Genomic DNA, 22,010 nt, shown 5'->3' with positions numbered 1-22,010 from the left:
GAGCTGTCTAACTTGCGACCATAGGAGGGAGCAGTGCCGGTCCTGTCCGTGGAGCGGGATACCTGAATTGAGAGCAGGAGCGTGAGGAGAACCACCACAGAATCACTGATTGAGAAAGAACTACAGGAGGGTGCATATTACGGCCCAGGCAGTTTTGGCGCGAACTGCGGCCATTTTGGATCTCTGCCAGGCACTGGCACCGCAACTTAGAAGTGATTTGTGTGGGGTTCCACAGAGCAGCGGAGGTCCCTGCGTTGCCTTTTGCCTGCATACCTGATTTCCAACAAGCCCAGACAAGCTGTGGAGAAGCTCAACGGAGACTGACTGGGTGAGATTGTGGCCTCTACTCTTTTGCCTCCACTTTACATAGTTGCCCTCTGTCAGCTCCTCAGCTAGCTGCCATAAGATAAAGCCCCCCACTGATTTAGCCATACTGCTAAAGGAGGGAGATTGAGCCTTTAAGATACCCCAAGAATTTACTCTTATTATCCCAGGTAGCCTGAGCTCAGATCAGTATTAACTTAGTGTACCCCTATCTTTCAACAGCCTACATTAACAGTGTAGTGGTGCATCACAGGAACCTATAATGGAACGTTTACTTTCTCCCTTGCCCGGACACTTATGGGAACAATTTATATCTGCATAATAGAAGTGTGAGGACTTGCCTGCAACTTAAATTTTTACTAAAGAGATTGTGTTGATCTATAATTTGTTTGGGAACTTCATATGTTAGCTGCTGCATCAGCTTATGTACCTCTGAGGGCCTTCCTCACGGTGGAGTGTTGATTTTCTCACATGTGACATCTAGACTAGCTGGAACATTCACAACACATTGGTTTTAAACACAGGCTTACTGCTGCACACTCCTACAGACAGGTCCTTTAACATTTCTTTCCCATTAATCCACTAGATCAGTTCATTTATAGATTGACTCCCCTGCTCAGTACATAGTGCCCATAAGGCTTGCCAGAGGCCCCCACGTGGCACTAAATCTTCCCGAAGGGGTCTACCCCTCCTAAGAGCGCATAAAACCCCATCTTTTTACCCACTTTAACGTGAGCAGCTGGGTAACTAGCATGAATTAGGAGGTATCCTATTATTTAACCATCTATTCACACCTCATATAGTTAGATTATATAAAGCCTCCAAAGCATTGGTGTACCGGGGCTGGCGGCCCAGGGTGTAGTGTTTTATGTTACTGCTTTAACATTTTTATTTCCACTACAGGCAATTTTTGTTTTGTGTTATTAGCTGTTGCGCCAGCTTTTCAGGAATCTGGGCATTACCTCTTCTATGGTGCTATGTATGTAAATTAAGTTATTACTGTTAGCTTAACGCTGCTGAGCCAGCTCATGTGTCTCTGAGCCCTGGCTCAAAGTGGAGTGTTGTGTTATTTTACTGCTTGCCTAACAACATTTATTCACTGCAGGTCCTTTGTTAGCATCTGTGTCTTTGGTCTACCGACCCTAAGTTGAGAGCTGCATTACTTTACTGTCTGCCTAACCACTTTTATTTCCTATAGGTTGTCTCCTTCACAGTAATGTTTATTGCAAATAGTTAGATTTCCCTTCTATATAGTCGTATCCCACCACTCCCTGGGGTGCCAGTGACTCACATACCTGCATTTATGTGTTGAGATCGAAGGGTTCAATTACTACCTATTATTTGATGCTGTAACAAAATGTCATAAACATAGAAAGTGTTATTGACCCCTGCTCCGCAGTCTAGCAATACATACCAGACCTAGTAAACTTTACTGTACGGTGCTTTATACTTTTCAGATTGTTTTCAGAGCGCTCTATAAGAGAAGGTTGGTGTTAACCTTTAACCTACAGGCATACCTAAAAGTCTTAATACAATGCCCCACGGGCCCAGGCGTCAGGGGAAACCCTCCACTACCACTCAGAAGACTGTTTATGATCACTTTACTCAATCAGGAAAGGAATCTAACCCTGTCACCAACGAGGAGATGAGCGACCCTGAGTCGATCGATGCTGAATCTCATTCCAGTGTGCGCTCAGAAGCGCCTTCACACCATTACATTACTAAGGCTACCCTACAGCATATGTTGGCCAGTCAAACGCGCTCTATCACCCAGGAAATTCAACGGTCTTCTGCGGAACTGAAAAAGGAAATCTCAGAGATTGGAGAAAGAGTTGAAGCACTAGAACGGAAACAGGATGATCTAGCAGTAGATCAATCAAACCTACTCACTTACTCTGAAACTCTAGCAGATCAGATGACTCAACTTGAATTTAAAATGGCAGACATCGAAGACAGATCTCGCAGAAATAATATCCGGTTTAGGGGTATTCCAGAAACCATAGAAAATACTCATCTCCAACCCTACCTAAAGGAGCTGTTTACAGTACTCGTGGGCACCCCAGACGGACACACTGATACAATGGAGAGAGCCCATAGAGCTTTAAGATCACGACTTACTCCAGCCGACAAACCAAGAGATGTAATTGTCTGCTTTCACAGCTACATATATAAAGACAAACTTATGCAAGCAGCCTTCAAAAGACCGCCTATGCCAGAAAAATTCAAGGATGTTCAACTCCTGCCTGATCTTTCAACTCATACCCTACAGTACCGTAAAACCTTTCAACAAATTACTCTGACGCTCAGGAAGGCCAATATTAAATACAGGTGGGGCCACCCTACAAACCTAGTGGTCACCAGAAACAACCAGAGCCACACAATTAACTCCATACCTCAGGGTATGGCTCTCCTGACCACATGGGGCTTACACCAGGAACAGCCTCCACTGTTACAGCCAACCCACCCAAAGCTGAGAGCTTCGGCTCCTGAATGGACTATTAAAGAGCAGAGAGCCAAGAAACCTAAAACTAACCCACCGTAAAAACACGCCTGGTAGCCTTTAACGGAACTTACCTAGACTTTATTTGACCTTGAAGTTTGACCTGTCTCCAACAGATCATAACTGAGACTGAGTTAAAGTTTGAAAAGTTTACTATTAGATAGTACAATTAAGTTATGTGTTAGATTGTTGTTTAAGGTTGTTGTCTTAATTTAAGTATTGCACATATGTAATAGCAAGTTAATTTACAACGATTTCTGCGGAGCAGGGTCCATTCCAAAGACCCCTGTTTCTGTTGGCTTCTCGCCCCCCATCACAGGCAGCCCACACTAGGGCTCCACCATAGCGAACTATTTTCGCTAACTCTTCTTCACACTATCTGTTGCCTATTCCCCTCCCCCTATCCTCCCCACTCACACTAACTCTCAGTATCAAAAGACCTGACCTACTCTCCATACCTCTCTATGCCACCCCTTAAAATACTAACCCACAATGTACGAGGCCTAAACTCCCCACATAAGCGTAGCCTTTTGGCTAGATCACTCAAATTCCATAACCCTGATGTAGCATTCCTTCAGGAAACACATTGGTCGTCAGACAATCCTCCTTGCACAATATCTAAAGACTACACCGTCCTCGAATACACCTCTTTTTCAAAAAAAGCCAGAGGTACGGCAATTTTAATCCATAAAAGAATAGCTTACGAACCAATCCAAGTTCTAAAAGACCCCCAATCTAGATTTCTCATCCTAACATGTAAGCTAGACCATACTGATCATACCTTAGTTTCTATCTACCTACCTAATTCGCATCAGCCTAGATACCTCAAACGAATCCTACACACAGTAGACCGGATAAAAATAGGCAGAGTCTTACTAGCGGGGGACTTCAACATGACTTGGGATCCAGCACTAGACAGAAAAAGAACTGCCCGGACAAAACACACCACCCCTCCTGCTCAACTTTCCCAAAAGTTCAGACAAATAATTACCCACTTCTGCTACTTTGACGTATGGCGTTCACTCCATACTAGAGATAGAGACTACACCCACTTCTCATTCCCTCATAAAACATACTCTAGACTTGATTATGTTTTTTGTTCAGCAGAGACCCTTGACCTAGTCAAACATTCTAGCATCTCCCTATGCCCATGGTCCGATCATGACCTAGTCTCAGTAACTCTCCGCTCAGCGGAGCGACATAATGTGAAGCCTTCATGGCGCCTCCCGTATGACATCCTACAGGATGTTGCATTTAAGGAAACCTTGAGAAAAGACATAACCTTCTATTGCCAAACTAACGACAATAATCAGGTCAGAGATGACACATTATGGGGGGCGGCAAAGGCCACCTTTAGAGGTCTCATAATTAAAAAACAAGCTCATCTTAAAAAACTATCTGGCCTACCCCTTTCCAAATCTCATATTGAATTGCGTCGACTAGAACTCCTAAATAGAAGTACACCCTCAGACGACACAACAGCCCAAATTATACAGATTAAAAACCATATTAACCAACTAGAACTAAAACGCACCCAGGCTAACTTATTTAAGCTGAAACAAATTACTTACCATAAGAGCAACAAAGCAGATACACTACTAGCAAATAAACTTAAAAACAGAGCGAGTACCTCAAGAATTCACCAGATTCAATTTGAGAACCAGACATACCGCAAACCCTCAGATATTGGTACTTGTTTTGAGAAATTCTACTCAAACCTGTACAATCTAGAAAAAAACGCTAGTGACAAACTAACCCCCGTTGACAAAATATGCTCCTTCCTTCGCAGCTTAAACCTCCCCTCATTGTCACCTGACGATCAAGAAACACTCTCATCCCCCTTCACCTCTAAGGAAATCAAACACGTAATAAAGCATCTAAAACCTTTTAAAACTCCGGGTCCAGATGGCTACTCAGCAGCCTTCTACAAAACATACACAAACGAACTAACCCCACTACTCTTAAGATTTTTTAATCACGCTAGAGAACAGGGTAGGTTTAGTCAGGAATTTCTGGAAGCAACGGTGATTACTATTCCTAAACCCCAAAAAGACCCATCCCTATGCTCTAATTACAGGCCAATCTCCTTGATTAATTTGGACATTAAAATTTATGCTAAATTATTTGCTACACGTATCTCTAAATTACTCCCGAACCTCATAAACTTAGATCAAGTAGGATTTATCCCTCACCGTGAGGGGCCAGACAATACTAGGCGTCTCCTAAACATCTGCACCGAATCCACAAGACTAAATAGACCATTCTCTGTCATCTCTTTAGATGCAGAGAAGGCTTTTGACCGCGTTAGATGGTCCTACTTATGGGAAACTCTTAAAATCTTTGGCTTCCCAGATCAAATTATCAAAGCGATACAGGCTCTCTACTCCACTCCCACAGCAGTAGTTAGAGGCCTAGGCTTTGCCTCACCCCCATTCCCAATATCTAATGGCACCAGACAAGGGTGTCCACTCTCACCCCTACTCTTTGCCCTGGCAATTGAGCCACTAGCAGAACAAATCAGACAAGATAAAAAAATTGATGGCATTCGCCTACATGGCACAATTCACAAGATTGCACTCTTCGCAGACGACATCACTATATTCTCGTCAGACCCCCTAGCTTCATTCCCGAGACTGATAGAAATCTTAAACTCCTTTGGAGACATGTCACTCTACAAATTAAATCTAGATAAAACAGAAATCTTTACCTGGGGAATCCCGCAGAGCACAGTTGACACCCTCAAGGACCAATACAGAGTACATTGCGTCAATAACTTCATCTCCCACTTAGGTGTTAAGATATCGAACAATATCCCTCAGATGATCAAAGACAACTACCTGCCCCTCTTAACCGAACTGCGTACTTTGAAAGACAAATGGGACTACACTCACATCTCATGGATAGGTAGGCTGACAGCCCTTAAGATGTCCTTTCTACCTAAAATTACTTATTTATTTAGATGTCTCCCTCTCCGTATCCCGGGATATCTCCTTCACCAATTTCAGAGTGAATTTACAAAATATATATGGCAGCACAAACCCCCCAGAGTGGCGCACAAAATCCTTCAAAGCCCCCTTAGTAGAGGAGGTATTGCCTCCCCATCAATAACTAGGTATTATGAAGGAGCCATGCTCACCCATATTTCACAATGGGGTGCTAAAGACTCCCCTAGTAAATGGAAAACCATAGAACAAGCCTCTCTCCCAAATCATATATTTTTGCCCGACTTAATTTGGATTCCGGCCCACCTAAGACGTACCACAGACATTAGCAACAACATAATACGAGAATGCCTCGCCATGTGGGACAAGCTTAGACACTACCCACACATCGCCCCACATCCTTCACCTATTACTCCCTTGATAGGTCTCCTACGAGGTTTACCTGACTCTCATCCTTATGGCTGGACTAGAATTGGAATACAAACAGTAGCTGACCTTTGGGTTACTTCACCAACCCCGCGCTTCATGACACTCTCAGAAATAAAGGCAGGCCCCAACTTACCCAGGTACATGACGTACGAATACACAAGACTAAAAAGCTTCCTTACTAGCTGGGGATTCCAACCTGAGCTACACCGACCCCGTACACTCTGGGAAACGACTTGGCAACAAGGTAACAAATTACACAGACCTTTATCAATGCATTACACTTTGATAGGAAACACAGACCCTGAGAACAAACTTCCTCACTTACTCACTTGGGAATCAGTTCTGAACCTGACTCTGACCCCACAAATATGGCAACACGTAATTTCCCTCACTAAAAAAGCACTGCACTGTGTCACACTTTTTGAAACATATTACAAACTCTTAACGAACTGGTACCTTACCCCTGCGAGACTTAATAAAATGTTTGTCTCTGCCTCTCCCCTATGCTGGCGCAATTGTGGCAAAAAAGGAGACTCCCTACACATATGGTGGGAATGCCCCAAGTTAAAACCCTTATGGAGTACATGCTTCCGTACGCTAGGGAGATTAGGCATTACACTTCCTATGACTCCTTCTAATGCCCTCTTACACATAGGCATCACTAAATTACCTAAGCATCAAGCATATCTAGCAATCTATTTGCTAACAGCTACTAAAGCGACAATAGCCAAGGCATGGAAAACTGTGACGCCCCCAAAATGGTCATGCATTCTAAACTATATGGCATATATCTACAATATGGAGAAACCTATCTTTTCCTCTCTAAATAATTCAGACCTATTTGAATTAGTGTGGGCAGATTGGCAATCTAACCACACCACTACTTGGGGCCCCGAACACTAGAGTAAACACACACTAGGTAACCCTCCCCAAGTACCATCCGCATATGAACCAAATCCCTGCCTTTAACAATTACCCTCCCTTTCCTCTTTCCCCAACCCCTCCCCCCCCCCACCCCAATTAACCCACCCCACTTAACTTGAACTATATTTCGTTCACTTTTTCATTTTAGGAACGCATTCTAACCTGACATATTTTTGAATGTTCAAATTTTTCTGTTCATACTCTCTGTAGGAGCCTACGTGCTCCAAATTATTTAATATGTCACTGTTGTATTTGAGAAATCTTTACTAATAAAAACTTGAAAAAAAAAAAAAAAAAAAAAAAAAAAACAGCTTTTTTCATATACAAAAATAAGGTAGCAATTTCTCATACATCTTATGCTCTGCGGCTGAAATAAGTCATTGGAAACACATTAAGGGGAAAAAGTTTTACAGTGCACTGTGCCTTTAAAGGGAATCTGTCTTATAGTATAATGTGTTGAGGATTTTTAAACGCATAAATGATTTTTGGAGTTGGTGTCAGAGACTGAACTAACTTTTTATTCAACCTCTGCTTTAAAGGAACATGACACCTGCAAAAATTAGGTAATTTAAACAGAAGTTTAAGAGTTTAAAAGCAAAAGCACTTACTTGTTAAAAAATGTACTTGCAGTGTATGGAAATACAAACGGCGGAGCTTTTTACTGCCCCTGCGAATAGTGGCTACATCTACTCTGGATTGGCTGGTAACGTACGTACCTGCAGCCACTTCATAGCCAATCATTCTGTATTTCATGTACCATGTTTTTTGGGGTCAGTGGAAAGTGCCAGAGGCAGCTGTGCCTTATGTGTTTTCCAAGTTGTAAAAGCAACTTTTTAAAAGATAGGTGTTTGTTTTAAAGGGATACTAAACCCAATTTTTTTCTTTCATGATTTAGATAGAGCATGAGATTTTAAGCACCTTTCTAATATACTCCTATTATAAATTTTTCTTTGTTCTCATGCTATCTTGATTTGAAAAAGCAGTACTGTAAGCTTTAGAGCCGGACCATTTTCTGTTCAGCACCTGGGTAGCACTTGCTGATTTGTGGCTAAATGTAGCAAACCAATCAGCAAGCTCTACCAAGGTGCTGAACTAAAAATGGGTCAGCTTCTAACCTTTTATTACTGCTTTTTTAAATCAAGATAACATGAGAACAAAGAACAATTGATAATAGGAGTAAATTAGAAAGTTGCTTAAAATTGCATTCTCTCAGGCCCATTTATCAAGCTCCGTACGGAGCTTGAAGGGCCGTGTTTCTGGCGAGTCTTCAGACTCGCCAGAAACACAACTTATGAAGCAGCGGTCTAAAGACCGCTGCTTCATAACCCTGTCCGCCTGCTCTGAGCAGGCGGACAGGAATCGCCGGAAATCAACCCGATCGAATACGATCGGGTTGATTGACAGCTCCCTGCTGGCGGCCAATTGGCCGCGAGTCAGCAGGGGGCGGCGTTGCACCAGCAGCTCTTGTGAGCTGCTGGTGCAATGTTAAATGCGGAGAGCGTATTGCTCTCCGCATTTAGCGAGGTCTTGCGGACCTGATCCGCAGTGTCGGATCAGGTCCGCAAGCCCTTTGATAAATGGGCCCCTCTGTCTGAATCATGAAAGAACAAAATGTGGGGTTAGTATCCCTTTAATATTATTCTTTATTTAAAAACAGAGGCATAAATAATAAGCTTAAAGTGATGCAAGCCATAAAACAAAATACAATATATATCTAAAATAATCATCATATATACATATAGTATGATTCTCATAACTACAACTCTACAAATGTTCAAGTCATCATCTCTAGTCAAGAGAACTCCAGGAAGCAGGAGAGAGAAGGTTAAAAAATAAAAATAAAATAAAAGTACAAAGTGTCTATGCACATGTGAAACAGTCGGTAGACTGAGAAACTAAAGTGAGAGGGGAATAAAAGTGTTTATTACACACATGTAAGACAGAAGACTAATTGCACAAAGAAAAAAAAGAGGGTGTATATATACACAGGTAAAATAGTAAATAGTGTAAAAATATGGAGGGAATCTCCTCTTTTTCCCTGTATAACAATTTAAAAAAGTGAGTCACAAAACACTTGCATGGCCAGATAAACTGCTACTTATAACGTGTTTCAGGGGACATGCCCCTTCATCAAATTTAGCTTTGTTTCATTTAAAGACCCAGCATACCTTTTCAAACAAGGCTGGTTTAAGGGACACTGAACCCAAATTTTTTCTTTCATGATTCAGATAGAGCACGAAATTTTAAGCAACTTTCTAATTTACTCCTATTGTCAATTTTTATTTGTTCTCTTGCTATCTTTATTTTAAAAGCAGGAATGTAAATCTTAGCAGCCAGCCCATTTAAGGTTCAGAACCATGGATAGTGCTTGCTTATTGGAGGCTTACATTTACCCACCAATAAGCAAGCATAACCCAGGTTTTCAACCAAAAATGGGCCAGCTCCTATACATCACATTCCTGCTTTTTAAATAAAGATAGGAAGAGAACGAAGAAAAATTGATAATAGGATTAAATTAAAAAGTTGCTTAAAATTGCATGCTCTATTTGAATCATGAAAGAAAAAATTTGGGTCTAGCCTTTAGTCAATTTTCAACACACTTTGCATTTGCATCAAAGTGTTTTGAAAAAGTAGAGATAGAGATAATAGAGATAGACATAATAGAGATAGAGATAATAGAGATAACATTTTAATTAGGAATGGTACAAGAAAAGGGTGTTGGGATATTTTCTTTCTAATGAAACGGTGAGTCCACGGATCATCTCTAATTACTGTTGGTAATATCACTCCTGGCCAGCAGGAGGAGGCAAAGAGCACCACAGCAAAGCTGTTAAATATCACCTCCCTTCCCTCCAATCCCAGTCATTCTCTTTGCCTGTGTTAAAAGCAAGAAGGGGGTAAAGTTTAGGTGCCTGGAAAAAAATTCTTCAATCAAGATTTTATTATTTTTCAGCTGTGCAAGTTTGTTCTGCTTTTTCCTGGGGTTTAGCCGTAGCCCATGTCAGGCCCTTCAGTAGAGCAGTGGTGGCTTTTAAGCAATTGGGAACTTGTGGGGTATAATCCTCACTGTGCCTCCCAAATAGTTATTGCTGCCCTAAATTGAAAGCCTGAGTGAGATCACTCAGATTTTTCCTTTTCCACAGGTCCATGTGAGGGAGGATGCCTCTCAAAAAAGAGGGGTGGGTGTGGAGCGCTCCAAAAGAGCTGTGAGTTGGACTATCTAGATTGTGTGCAAGGTATATGGTGTCAAAGTAGATTTTGTTCAAAATATATAAATCTCCATGACTAGTGTAATGTCTATATTTATGACATTGGGAATATATCCTCAGTTGTGGTAGTAATCTAGGGTGATTACGTAAAAATAAATGTGCATGTAAAATGGAGATTTTGTTCAGTACTAGAATGGTACTCTATATGTGTGTCCCAAAGAATGTATTTATATAAGGAATAGTGATGCGTCTGCAAGTGTTGAAATCAGTGCAAAAGAGTACTCTTGATTTTGTGAGCCCTTGATGGATGTGCTATGTAGTACACGTGTGGCATATATAGCTAATATAACTAATGAGTTGCTGCAGTTAAAATATGAACTAAGGCAATACAGTGTTAAAAATTATATTTTACTATGTAAAAATTAGCAATTTTCTGTTCAAAAAAATTAACAATAAAATGGTTACAATATCTACTGTTATATTCGAGCTGTTACAATATTCAAGCTGTTACAATATAAGTTGTTGGTACATATATGAAGAATTGCAACAAGTAGCAGCTGTATATATATATATATATATATAAAGACGATGACTCTCAAACCTAGTGAGCTGCCCTGCTGCCAGGCAGATTACATTGAGGTAAATGCTAATTTTATTTTTCTAGGGACTATAAAGAAAAATATTGGCACTTTAACAGTTAACTCTGTTGGGACATCAGATCATTAGTCCTATTGTGAGGTAATAGGACAATGTGAGGCAGTTTGTGCAGGCACTGGGGATGAGAGGGGTTCAGGGACCATAATCTCAGTTTGTTTTTTATTCTGGATTATTACGGTCAGGGGTGTTATGTTTTTTTACTTACTCCCGGCGGCTTTATCTTCAGAGTGAAGATTAATACCGGCCGGGAGGTTCAGGTTGATACTCCCAAGATGGGCGGGTCTGTTCTGAAGCGGCAAAGAGTTTTGCGTGCTTTTTTTTTCCTTTCTCACTTCCGGAGTGCCGGAAGGGTGGCATACTTCTTTGCGCTTCCGCTTTGCAGTGTTAGCAGTCTCCAGGATACTGAGTGGAGCAGCTCTGCGTTGAGTCTGGATTTTCTCTCTATATTACTTCCAGCGGTCAGCATGACAGGTAGGCACCTCAGCAGGGCTAGCTGAGGTGTAGAGGCTGACTACGGTGCTCTAAGACCAACGTTTTTTTTTTTTTTTCAAAATAAAAAGTTGTTTAAAATGGGACAGTAACGTTTTTTTGTGACATAATCTAAAGGATAAATAAAAGTATTTTATTTTTCATTGGTTCAATTATTGGGTAAAGATGGACCAAGAGGCCCTGCAAAATGTTACTTGTTCTTTGTGTTTTGATGCTAATGTGGAACCACCAATCCCTTTCTGTTCCTCATGTATTGAGAGAACATTGAATTACAGGGATAGACTTTTTGATTCTGAGCCATCATTGTCTAATGCAGGGGTCTCCTGAAAATTTTCAAGATATGCCGCAGCTTTCTCCTCAAGTGTCCCAAACTTTATGGTCCACACATGCAGTGCCCTGCGTTTCCTCTCACACTCTGGTTGGAGTTAAGTTGCAAGACATTGATACCCACATATCTTCTGCGGTGACTGATGAGCTGTCTGCTTTTCCCATGCTGCAGGAAAAGTGCAAGAGGAAATCTAAGGAATCAGAGAGTAAGGTTTCTGACTCAGTCGTGGCTATTCCGAATGTTCCTTCCTAGAAGTCTGAGGAGGAAGATACTTCGGTAGCATCTGAGGGTGAAATCTCAGACTCAGACAGTGTAATTCCTTCTTCTGATGCTGAAGTTGTTTCATTCAGATTTAAGCTGGAACACCTACATTTGTTACTTAAGGAGGTTTTAGCTACCCTGGATGACTCCGTCACTACTGTCGTAGTCAATCCTAAGAAGGCTAGTAAGTTAAACAAGTACTTTGATGTACCTTCCATGGTGGAGGTTTTCCCTGTACCAGACCGGGCTACAGAGATTATTGCTCGGGAATGGGAGAGACCAGGTATCCCTTTTTCTCCATCCCCAATTTTTAAGAAAATGTTTCCAATAGCTGACTCTATCAAGGAGTCTTGGCAGACGGTCCCCAAGGTGGAAGGGGCAATTTCCACTTTGGCTAAGAGAACCACTATTCCCATAGAGGTTATGTTCCTTTAAGGATCCTATTGATAAGAAGTTGGAAGGTTTACTTAAAAAGATTTATGTACACCTGGGTTTACAATGGCAACCTGCAGTGTGTATTGCTACTGTTACCAGCGCGGCAGCCTACTGGTTTGATGCTTTGTCTGATTCTATTCAGACAGATACTCCAATTGAAGAGATCCAGGATAGGATCAAGGCTCTTAAGTTGGCCAATTCCTTTATTACGGATGCTTCCCTACAGGTTATTAAGCTGGGAGCAAAGATTCCTGGTTTTGCCGTACTGGCCCTCAGAGCCTTATGCTTGAAGTCCTGGTCTGCGGATGTTTCATCTAAGTCTAAGCTTTTGGTGATTTCCTACAAGGGTAAGACCTTGTTTGGGCCAGGTTTGGCTGAAATTATTTCAGACATTACAGGAGGAAAGGGTCATTTTCTCCCTCAGTATAAGAGGAATAAGCAGAAAGGGCGTCAGAGTAATTTTCGTTCCTTTCGAAACTTCAAATGTAAATCTTGCTCTCCATCTACCAAGCAGGAACAGTCCAAGCCTTCCTGGAGGTCCAATCAGTCTTGGAACAAGGGGAAGCAATCTAAAAAGCATGTTAATGACTCAAAGTCAGCATGAAGGGTCTGCCACCGATCCGGGACCGGATCTTGTGGGGGGCAGACTTTCCTTCTTTGCTCAGGCCTGGGCTTGGGATGTTCCGGATCCCTGGGCGGTGATCATCGTGCCCCAGGGATACAAACTAGAGTTCAAGACCTTTCCTCCCAGGGGCAGGTTTCTGCTCTCAAGATTATCTGTAGACCAGATAAAAAGAGAAGCATTCTTACATTGTGTCCTGGACCTTTCCAACCTAGGAGTGATAGTTCCTGTTCCAATAGAGGAATAGGGTCTGGGATTTTACTCCAATCTGTTCGTGGTTCCCAAAAAAGAGGGAACCTTCAGAGCAATTTTAGACCTCAAAAGTCTAAACAAGTTCCTCAGAGTACCGTCCAAGATGGAAACTATTCATTCCATTCTTCCCTTAGTTCAAGAGGGTCAATTCATGACAACAGTAGATTTAAAGGATGCATGCCTGCATGTTCCCATCCACAGGGATCATCTCCATTTTGGAGGTTTGCTTTTCTAGACAAGCACTTCCAGTTTGTGGCTCTTCCATTTGACCTTGCCACAGCTCCCAGGATTTTTTTCAAAAGTCCTGGGATCCTTGTTGGCGGTGCTCCGGTTGCGGGACATTGCAGTAGCGTTTTATCTGGATGACATTCTGGTTCAGGCACCATTCTTTCAACAAGCAAACTCCGACACAGAGATGTTGTTATCTTTTCTGCATTCTCATGGATGGAAGGTGAATTTGGGAAAGAGTTCCTTAATTCCAGCTACAAGGGTAGTGTTCGTGGGAACAATAATAGATTCCTTATTAATGAAAATATTTCTGACAGAGGTCAGAAAAACAACGATCTTCGACTCTTGTCTTGCCCTTCAGTCCTCTCCTCGGCCTTCAGTGGCTCAATGTATGGAGGTGATTGGTCTGATGGTAGCTGCCATGGACATCCTTCCGTTTGCCCGGTTCCATCTCAGACCTCTGCAGTTATGCATGCTCAGACAAAGGAACAGGGATTATGTTGATCTGTCTCCGCGATTACATCTGGATCAGATGACAAGAGATTCTCTTCCTTGGTGGCTGTCTCAGGATCATCTCTCCCAGGGGAACCTGCTTCCACAGACCCACCTGGGTGATTGTGACAATGGATGCCAGCCTGCTGGGATGGGTAGTAGTCTGGGGCTCTCTAAAGGCTCAGGGGACATGGACTCGGGAGGAGTCTGTTCTCCCCATAAACATCCTAGAGCTGAGGGCAGTCTTCAATGCTCTTCTGGCCTGGCCTCAGTTAGCTTCAGCCCGGTTTATCAGGCTTCAGTTGGACATTATAACTTCAGTGGCTTACATCAACCATCAGGGAGGAACTCGGAGTTCCTTAGCCATGGTAGCCAAGATTATTCAGTGGGCGGAGGCCCACAACTGCTGTCTGTCTGCGATCCACATTCCAGGAGTGGACAATTGGGAAGCAGATTTTCTGAACATACAGACCTTTCATCAGGGGAGTGGGAACTTCATCTGGAGGTGTTTTCCAACTTGATTCTCAAATGGGGACAGCTGGAGCTGGATCTCATGGCATCTCGACAGAATGCCAAGCTTCTGAGGTACGGGTCAAGGTCAAGGGATCCCCAGGCTGTACTGATAGATGCTCTGGCGGTTCCTTGGAATTTCAGTCTAACATACCTATTTCCTCTGTTCGCTCTCCTTCCACGGGTCATTGCTCGAATCAAACAGGAAAAAGCGTTGGTGATCCTCGTTGCACTGGCGTGGCCTTGCAGGATCTGGTATGCAGACCTAGTGGAGATGTCTTCTCTTCCAACTTGGAGACTTCCACTGAGGAAGGACCTTCTATTTAAAGGGCTCTTCCTTCATCAAAATCTTGTTTCTCTGAAGCTGGCTGCTTGGAGATTGAACGCTTAATTCTATCTAAGCGTGGGTTTTCGGAGTCGGTTATTGAGACCTTGATTCAGGCTCGTAAGTCTGTCACTAAACAGATTTACCATAAGATATGGCACAAATATCTGTATTGGTGTGAAGCCAGAAGCTACTCTTGGAGTAAAGTTCGGATTCCTTGAATTCTGTCCTTTCTCCAGGAGGGTCTGGAGAAGGGTTTATCGGCAAGTACCTTGAAGGGTCAAATATCTGCCTTGTCTATTTTGTTACATAAACGTTTGGCAGATGTACCAGACGTGCAATCGTTCTGTCAGGCCTTGGTCAGAATCAGGCCTGTGTTCAAGCCTGTTACTCCTCCTTGGAGTCTTAACCTTGTTCTTAAAGTTCTTAAAGCTTGAAAAAGGCTTCCAAGCCAAAACGAGTAGAAACCTGATTTACCGATATCCAGGATCACTGAAAAGAAATAGAGTGAAGTGTGTCTTGGTAGGATCTGAGACCCGCAGAAAAAGAACTATCTAGGAAAAGTCTGGTGGCTAGCTGGTTCGATAGGGGCTGAATAAAAGAGCTCCCAAGGAAAGATCGGTGCTAAGCCGAATACCGACTTGCAAGGTAATCCACAATATACCTGGAGATCATTCGGAATAGGTCAGTACTGACCACCATCTTGAAGATCGGAGTCCCGACAAACCGCAGTGCACTGTGAGTACTTTAACGGAACTACAGACAACTTAGTTATACTAGGTCTTTTTATTTGGCAGTATTTGCTGTCACTTATGCTTAGGATTTCCACTTGTTTCTAATTATACACGGATAATAACTACACATGGATAACATCTGAGTTGTATGCTTGTGCTCATCATTGTGCTCATCATTGTAATTACATCTGACTTTGACCTATTGCAAAAATCAGCGCTTTGGATTTTAACGTCTTCCAATTGCAAACGGATAATATTGTGAAGCTGGCTACTTGTGGCAATTAAATTAATCTTATTTCATTCTATTGGAATCTATATATTGCTGCAATTTATGTATAGGAAATATAACCAAATAGTCATAACTGCATGCAGTCATTATTTTATGAGTAGGACGTTAATGAAAATCAAATTATTTGTATACATTGTAATCAATTTAATCTTTTTATACATCTAAATCAATTGTATTATTTTTATTGATGTATTAACGTTGTAGACATAAGTGTAACAATATTAAAATTGGAACATAATATAGTTCCCTTTCATGGCCACAAGAATATTATCTATATGGGTCATAAATAGATTTGTGACATAGGTTTTATATTACTAAATTTTAGGATAATTATATGTTGACACCGGTGTCGTTTTTAGTCAATTTTAACTGTTAATATACTACCAGTTGTTTATTAAATTGAATGTTTTAATATATTAAATTGAATATATTAAATTGAATGTTATAATACATTGTTGGTCTGTGTATATATATATATTTTTTTATGATAATTTTTTATGGTAATTTTATATGATATATCACAGTTGTGATAACATAGTGTCTTAAATACATCACAACAACAGGGAATAGCATTCATTTGCGCCACCTACCACTTGTTTATTTTTATTCATTCTAACTGTTCCTTGGGGAAGGAACGTTTATTTGGTAAGCATTATTCCCTGCTGCCATAGAGATTATACATCCACACCTTTCTTAAAGTTCTTCAGCAGGCTCCGTTTGAGCCTATGCATTCCTTAGATATTAAGTTGCTATCTTGGAAAGTTTTGTTTCTTGTTGCAATTTCTTCTGCTCGTAGAGTCTCAGAGCTCTCGGCGTTGCAGTATGAATCTCCTTACCTTATTTTTCATTTGCATAAGGTAGTTCTGTGTACTAAATTAGGGTTTCTCCCTAAAGTGGTTTCGGATAGGAACATTAATCAACAAATCGTTGTTGCTTCTTTGTGTCCTAACCCGTCTTCTCATAAAGAACGTCTGCTGCACAATCTATACATGGTGCGTGCGTTGAAATACTATCTACAGGCGACTAAGGATTTTCGCCAGTCTTCTGGCTCTGTTTGTTGTTTTCTCTGGGAAACGTAAGGGTCAGAAAGCTATGGCTACTTCTCTTTCTTTGTGGCTGAAGAGTATAATTTGCTTGGCCTATGAAACTACTGGACAGCAGCCTCCTGAGAGAGTCACGGCTCATTCTACGAGGGATGTTTCCTCTTCCTGGGTATTCAAAAATGAAGCTTTTGTGGAACAGATTTGCAAGGCTGCAACTTGGTCCTCTCTACACAACTTTTGAAAATTCTATAAATTTGATACTTTTGCCTCGGCTGAGGCTTCTTTTGGGAGAAAGGTTCTTCAAGCAGTGGTGCCTTCCGTTTAGGTTCCCTATCTTGTCCCTCCCTTATCATCTGTGTTCTCTAGCTTGGGTATTGATTCCCAATAGTAATTAGAGATGATCCGTGGACTCACCGTGTCATTAGAAAGAAAACAAAATTTATGCTTACCTGATACATTTCTTTCTTTCTTGACTTGGTGAATCCACGGCCCGCCCTGTTTATTTAGATCGTTTTTCGTGTTATAAACCTCAGGCACCTCTGCACCTTGTGTTACTTCCTTTCTCTTTTTTTCCTTCGGTCAAATGACTGGGTTTGGAGGGAAGGGAGGTTATATTTAACAGCTTTGCTGTGGTGCTCTTTGCCTCCTCCTGCTGGCCAGGAGTGATATTCCCAATAGTAATTAGAGATGATCCGTGGACTCACCGTGTCAAGAAATAAATATATTTACCAGGTAAGCATAAATTTTGTTTTTTAATTATGTTGTCCCATGCTGTTATTTTATATTTTTATTGTATTTTACTAACTTGTACTTGGTTGGGTAGTAGATCTGCAGGTCCCTGTCACTATCTATAACCTTTTATGCAATTGTTTTTACCATTTCCTATGCATTCGCAATTGCAGTGATAATGTACTTCTACACCAATATGTATTAAGACTGCTTAAATATACAGACTGATTGTATCAGTAATAAAAACCCACTGTGTATTGTATTTAACAATATTTGCTTTATCCAATAAATAAGGTATATCCACACTGATTGGGTTCTATTTCATAATTCTATATATTTGTATGTTATCATTCTTTTTACTGGAGTAGACAATCCATTTCAAATCTATAGAGAAATAGCGCTGTTTGCTTTCCTTTTTTTGTGTGTTTATATAGCTAAATATAAACAACACTGAGGAGTGCCACATATCTTATCAATTAGTAACTGAATACAAACAAGTTTTTACAAGCCAAGTAAATATTCACAGAAGTTTTTCACCAAACGTGCCATACAGGCAAGCTGAAATCTCATCCTGGGACACAAAAAGGCTAAACACTTTGTGGTTTTACTTTTGTTTTTAATGCACAATAAATAGTTTCTCTCTTTAAGAAGCATATTGGATATTTTAACCAGGATTAGATAGCTGAGTAACTCTTAAAGGAACATGAAACTCAAAAGGAAACCTTCATTTTTCAAACAGGGCATTTGTTCTCTTGGCAGTTTACCCACTTTTCCAGGGTCAAAAATATAATTATATGCAAAAGTGCCATAATAACGTGCTCTAACACAATATAACATTTCCTTTTTGCACTTTGATGTCCTTTTCCATTCTGTCTGTGTAGCACTCTTGTTTGGTGCTGGACTTCTTATTCACTTCACTTGTAGTTAACTGTTTGTATCCAGTTACATCTTGTTGATACATTAGTTTACACCTCATGTTGTTTTACAGTTTCTTACATGTAAACAGTAGACTATTACAGCATGTGTGGAGCAGTGCTAAATTGACATGCTTTAGCAAATTAGAGCATGCCATTTTCACACTACATTGTCCCTTTAATTAAACAAGACACAGTTTTTCATTACTTTGTAGGTTCTGTAATGTAATGTGCTTCTTATAATATCATGGGTTTTTAACAGCTCATCCCAAGGCCCGAGCTTTTATCTCCCATGCTGGATCACATGGCATCTATGAGGGCATTTGTAATGCGGTGCCTATGGTTATGTTGCCCTTATTTGGAGACCAGATGGACAATGCCAAGAGGATTGAATCTCGAGGGGCAGGAATAACGATCAACGTCTTGAATCTTATTCCAGATGACCTAACCAAAGCATTAAATGAAGTGATACTGAACCCAAGGTCAGTTTTTGTGTATTTATTGTACATTGTGACAAACATGAACAAAAGCAGTCTCTGTCTTACTGCGTTTAGTAGATAGCAGAGTGATTAGTCACTACAAAAAACACAGGGTATGTCCTGACAATTTATGTATAAAACTCACCCAGGTAAGTGCAATTATTTGTAATCTAGAGATCATTTTAGTAATGTGAGCTCATTGCCTTATAATACATATGCTGCATTGTTTGGGTGTGTTCCTATCCCTATCAGATAGGCAGACCTTTTCCTTAGGTAAAATACAGACTTGCCAATGTTACAACCTTTGATCTGTACTAATTTGATACCTTTTGTGCCATTCAGTTACAAGGAGAATGTCCAGCGACTGTCATCTCTGCACCTGGATAGACCAATAGAGCCACTGGACCTTGCTGTGCACTGGGTGGAATTTGTTATGAGACATAAAGGTGCTCCACATCTGCGCCCTGCAGCCCATGACTTGAACTGGATCCAGTACCATTCACTGGATGTCATTGGATTCCTCCTGGCTGTGCTGCTTACAACACTATTTATCACCCTGAAGTTCTGTGCCTTCTGCTGTCGATGCTGCTGTAGAGTTGGTTCCAGAAAGAAATCCAAACCCAAGTCAGAATAGGACTGACTAGAAAATGATGTGCGTCTCCTGAATACTCAAGCTGCTCAACAGCAGTAGGTCAAGTCCACTCCTCAAATATCACTGATGGCTGGAGTGTAGAAATACTGTTCTATAAACAATTACAGTGCACAGAGGGCTGGTATTACACTCTTAGTGTCAGACCGATACACAGCACAAAAGCCATTCAATTGAAACAGTTGCACACATAATTAGTAGTTTTGCTGATTTGTAGGTAACATCTCTCTTTAAGGAGTGGTCTATATCCTTTTTCTATAGTAGCCAGCCAGGTCTTAGAATCAAAATTGAGAAAACAGTTAGTTACCTGTGTTCTATCCCAAAACCTATATAAAAAGGGTGTTTTTATTGCTATATTTTGGCCAAAGCATGACATTTCACCTGCCAGCGTCAACAGGTTAAGGCATTAAAGATGTTCAATGTAGGTTGCAAACAAACAAAGGTATAAGAGCACAGTATAACTGATTTTAAATGCATCACATACTGACATTCCTTAGGGTAGGTCTTGTCTGTGGGGTTTGCCTTGATGCTGACAAGTGAACTTGTATTCTTTGGCCAAAATATGGTTCTAAAAAACAACATTTTCATTTATATGTTGGGGTAGGAGTAGTGTACAAGTAACTTTCTCTTTGTGAAATATTGCTGTATTTTGAACTTGTTGCAGCCCTTTAAGACTGGGATTTGTGCACAGTTTTTACTTTTTTCTTTTTCTTAGCAAAATAGTTGAGTACTGTGCCACTGGAAATTAATTAAAGGGACACTGTACCTAAAAAATTTCTTTTGTAATTCATAAAGAGCATGCAATTTTAAGCAACTATCTAATTTACTCCTATTATCAATTTTTCTTCATTCTCTTGCTATCATTATTTGAAAAAGAAGGCATCTAAGCTTTTTTTTTGGTTTCAGTACTCTGGACAGCACTTTTTTATTGGTGGATGAATTTATCCACCAATCAGCAAGGACAACCCAGGATGTTCACAAAAATGGGCCGGCATTTAAACTTACATTCTTGCATTTCAAATAAAGATACCAAGAGAATGAAGAAAATTTGATACTAGGAGTAAATTAGAAAGTTGCTTAAAATGTCATGCTCAATCTGAATCACGAAAGAACATTTTTGGGTACAGTGTCCCTTTAAGCAATTTATTCTGGAAATAGAATAAATTCAAATTCTCAGGGCAGACTTCTCAAGGCTAAGCCTGCTACATATCTTTCCATAATTGGCTTTAGCAGATAACTGCAAACTAACGCCTAGATTTAGAGTTCTGCGGCCAAAGGGGTGCGTTAGCTACACATGCTTTTCCCCCCCGCACCTTTTAAATAACGCTGGTATTGAGAGTTCTCAGAAGGGCTGCGTTAGGCTCCAAAAAGGGAGCGTACAGGCATATTTACCGCCACTACAACTCTCAATACCAGCGGTGCTTACGGACGAGGCCAGCTTCAAAAACGTGCTCATGCATGATTCCCCCATAGGAAAAAATGGGGCAGTTTGAGCTGAAAAAAAACCTAACACCTGCAAAAAAAGCAGCGTTCAGCTCCTAACGCAGCCCAATTGTTTCCTATGGGGAAACACTTCCTAAGTCTGCACCTAACACCCTAACATGAACTCCGAGTCTAAACACCCCTAACCTTACACTTATTAACCCCTAATCTGCCGCCCCCGCTATCGCTGACCCCTTTATATTATTTTTAACCCCTAATCTGGCGCTCCGTACACCGCCGCAACCTACGTTATCCCTATGTACCCCTACTCTGCTGCCCCTAACACCGCCGACCCTTATATTATATTTATTAACCCCTAATCTGCCGCCCCCAACGTTGCCGCCACCTACCTACAATTATTAACCCCTAATCTGCTGACCGGACCTCGCCGATACTCTAATAAATGTATTAACCCCTAAAGCTAAGTCTAACCCTAACACCCCCCTAAGTTAAATATAATTTAAATCTAACGAAATAAAATAAATCTTATTAAATAAATTATTCCTATTTAAATCTAAATACTTACCTGTAAAATAAACCCTAATATAGCTACAATATAAATAATAATTATATTGTAGGTATTTTAGGATTAATATTTATTTTACAGGCAACTTTGTATTTATTTTAACCAGGTACAATAGCTATTAAATAGTTAAGAACTATTTAATAGTTACCTAGTTAAAATAATTACAAAATTACCTGTAAAATAAGTCCTAACCTAAGTTACAATTAAACCTAACACTACACTATCAATAAATTAATTA

The 22,010-nt window shown here is 40.8% G+C and overlaps 1 protein-coding gene across 3 annotated transcripts in view; it reads left to right on the top strand.

Annotated features, from left to right (window-relative positions):
• Positions 1–20,825, top strand: part of LOC128645687 (UDP-glucuronosyltransferase 1A1) — a 111,678-nt gene extending 90,853 nt beyond the window's left edge. For all 3 annotated transcript variants that reach the window (XM_053698877.1, XM_053698876.1, XM_053698875.1), the window contains exons 4-5: positions 18,899–19,118; positions 19,458–20,825. In XM_053698877.1, coding sequence (XP_053554852.1) covers positions 18,899–19,118; positions 19,458–19,749 — 512 coding nt within the window. In that variant the 3' untranslated portion in view covers positions 19,750–20,825. The remainder of the gene's footprint in view (positions 1–18,898; positions 19,119–19,457) is intronic.
• The last annotated feature ends 1,185 nt before the right edge of the window (positions 20,826–22,010 follow it).

This window comes from Bombina bombina, chromosome 1 (genome assembly GCF_027579735.1).
Source record: "Bombina bombina isolate aBomBom1 chromosome 1, aBomBom1.pri, whole genome shotgun sequence".
Lineage (NCBI taxonomy): Eukaryota > Metazoa > Chordata > Amphibia > Anura > Bombinatoridae > Bombina > Bombina bombina.
This window is presented reverse-complemented; position numbering and strand designations above follow the sequence as displayed.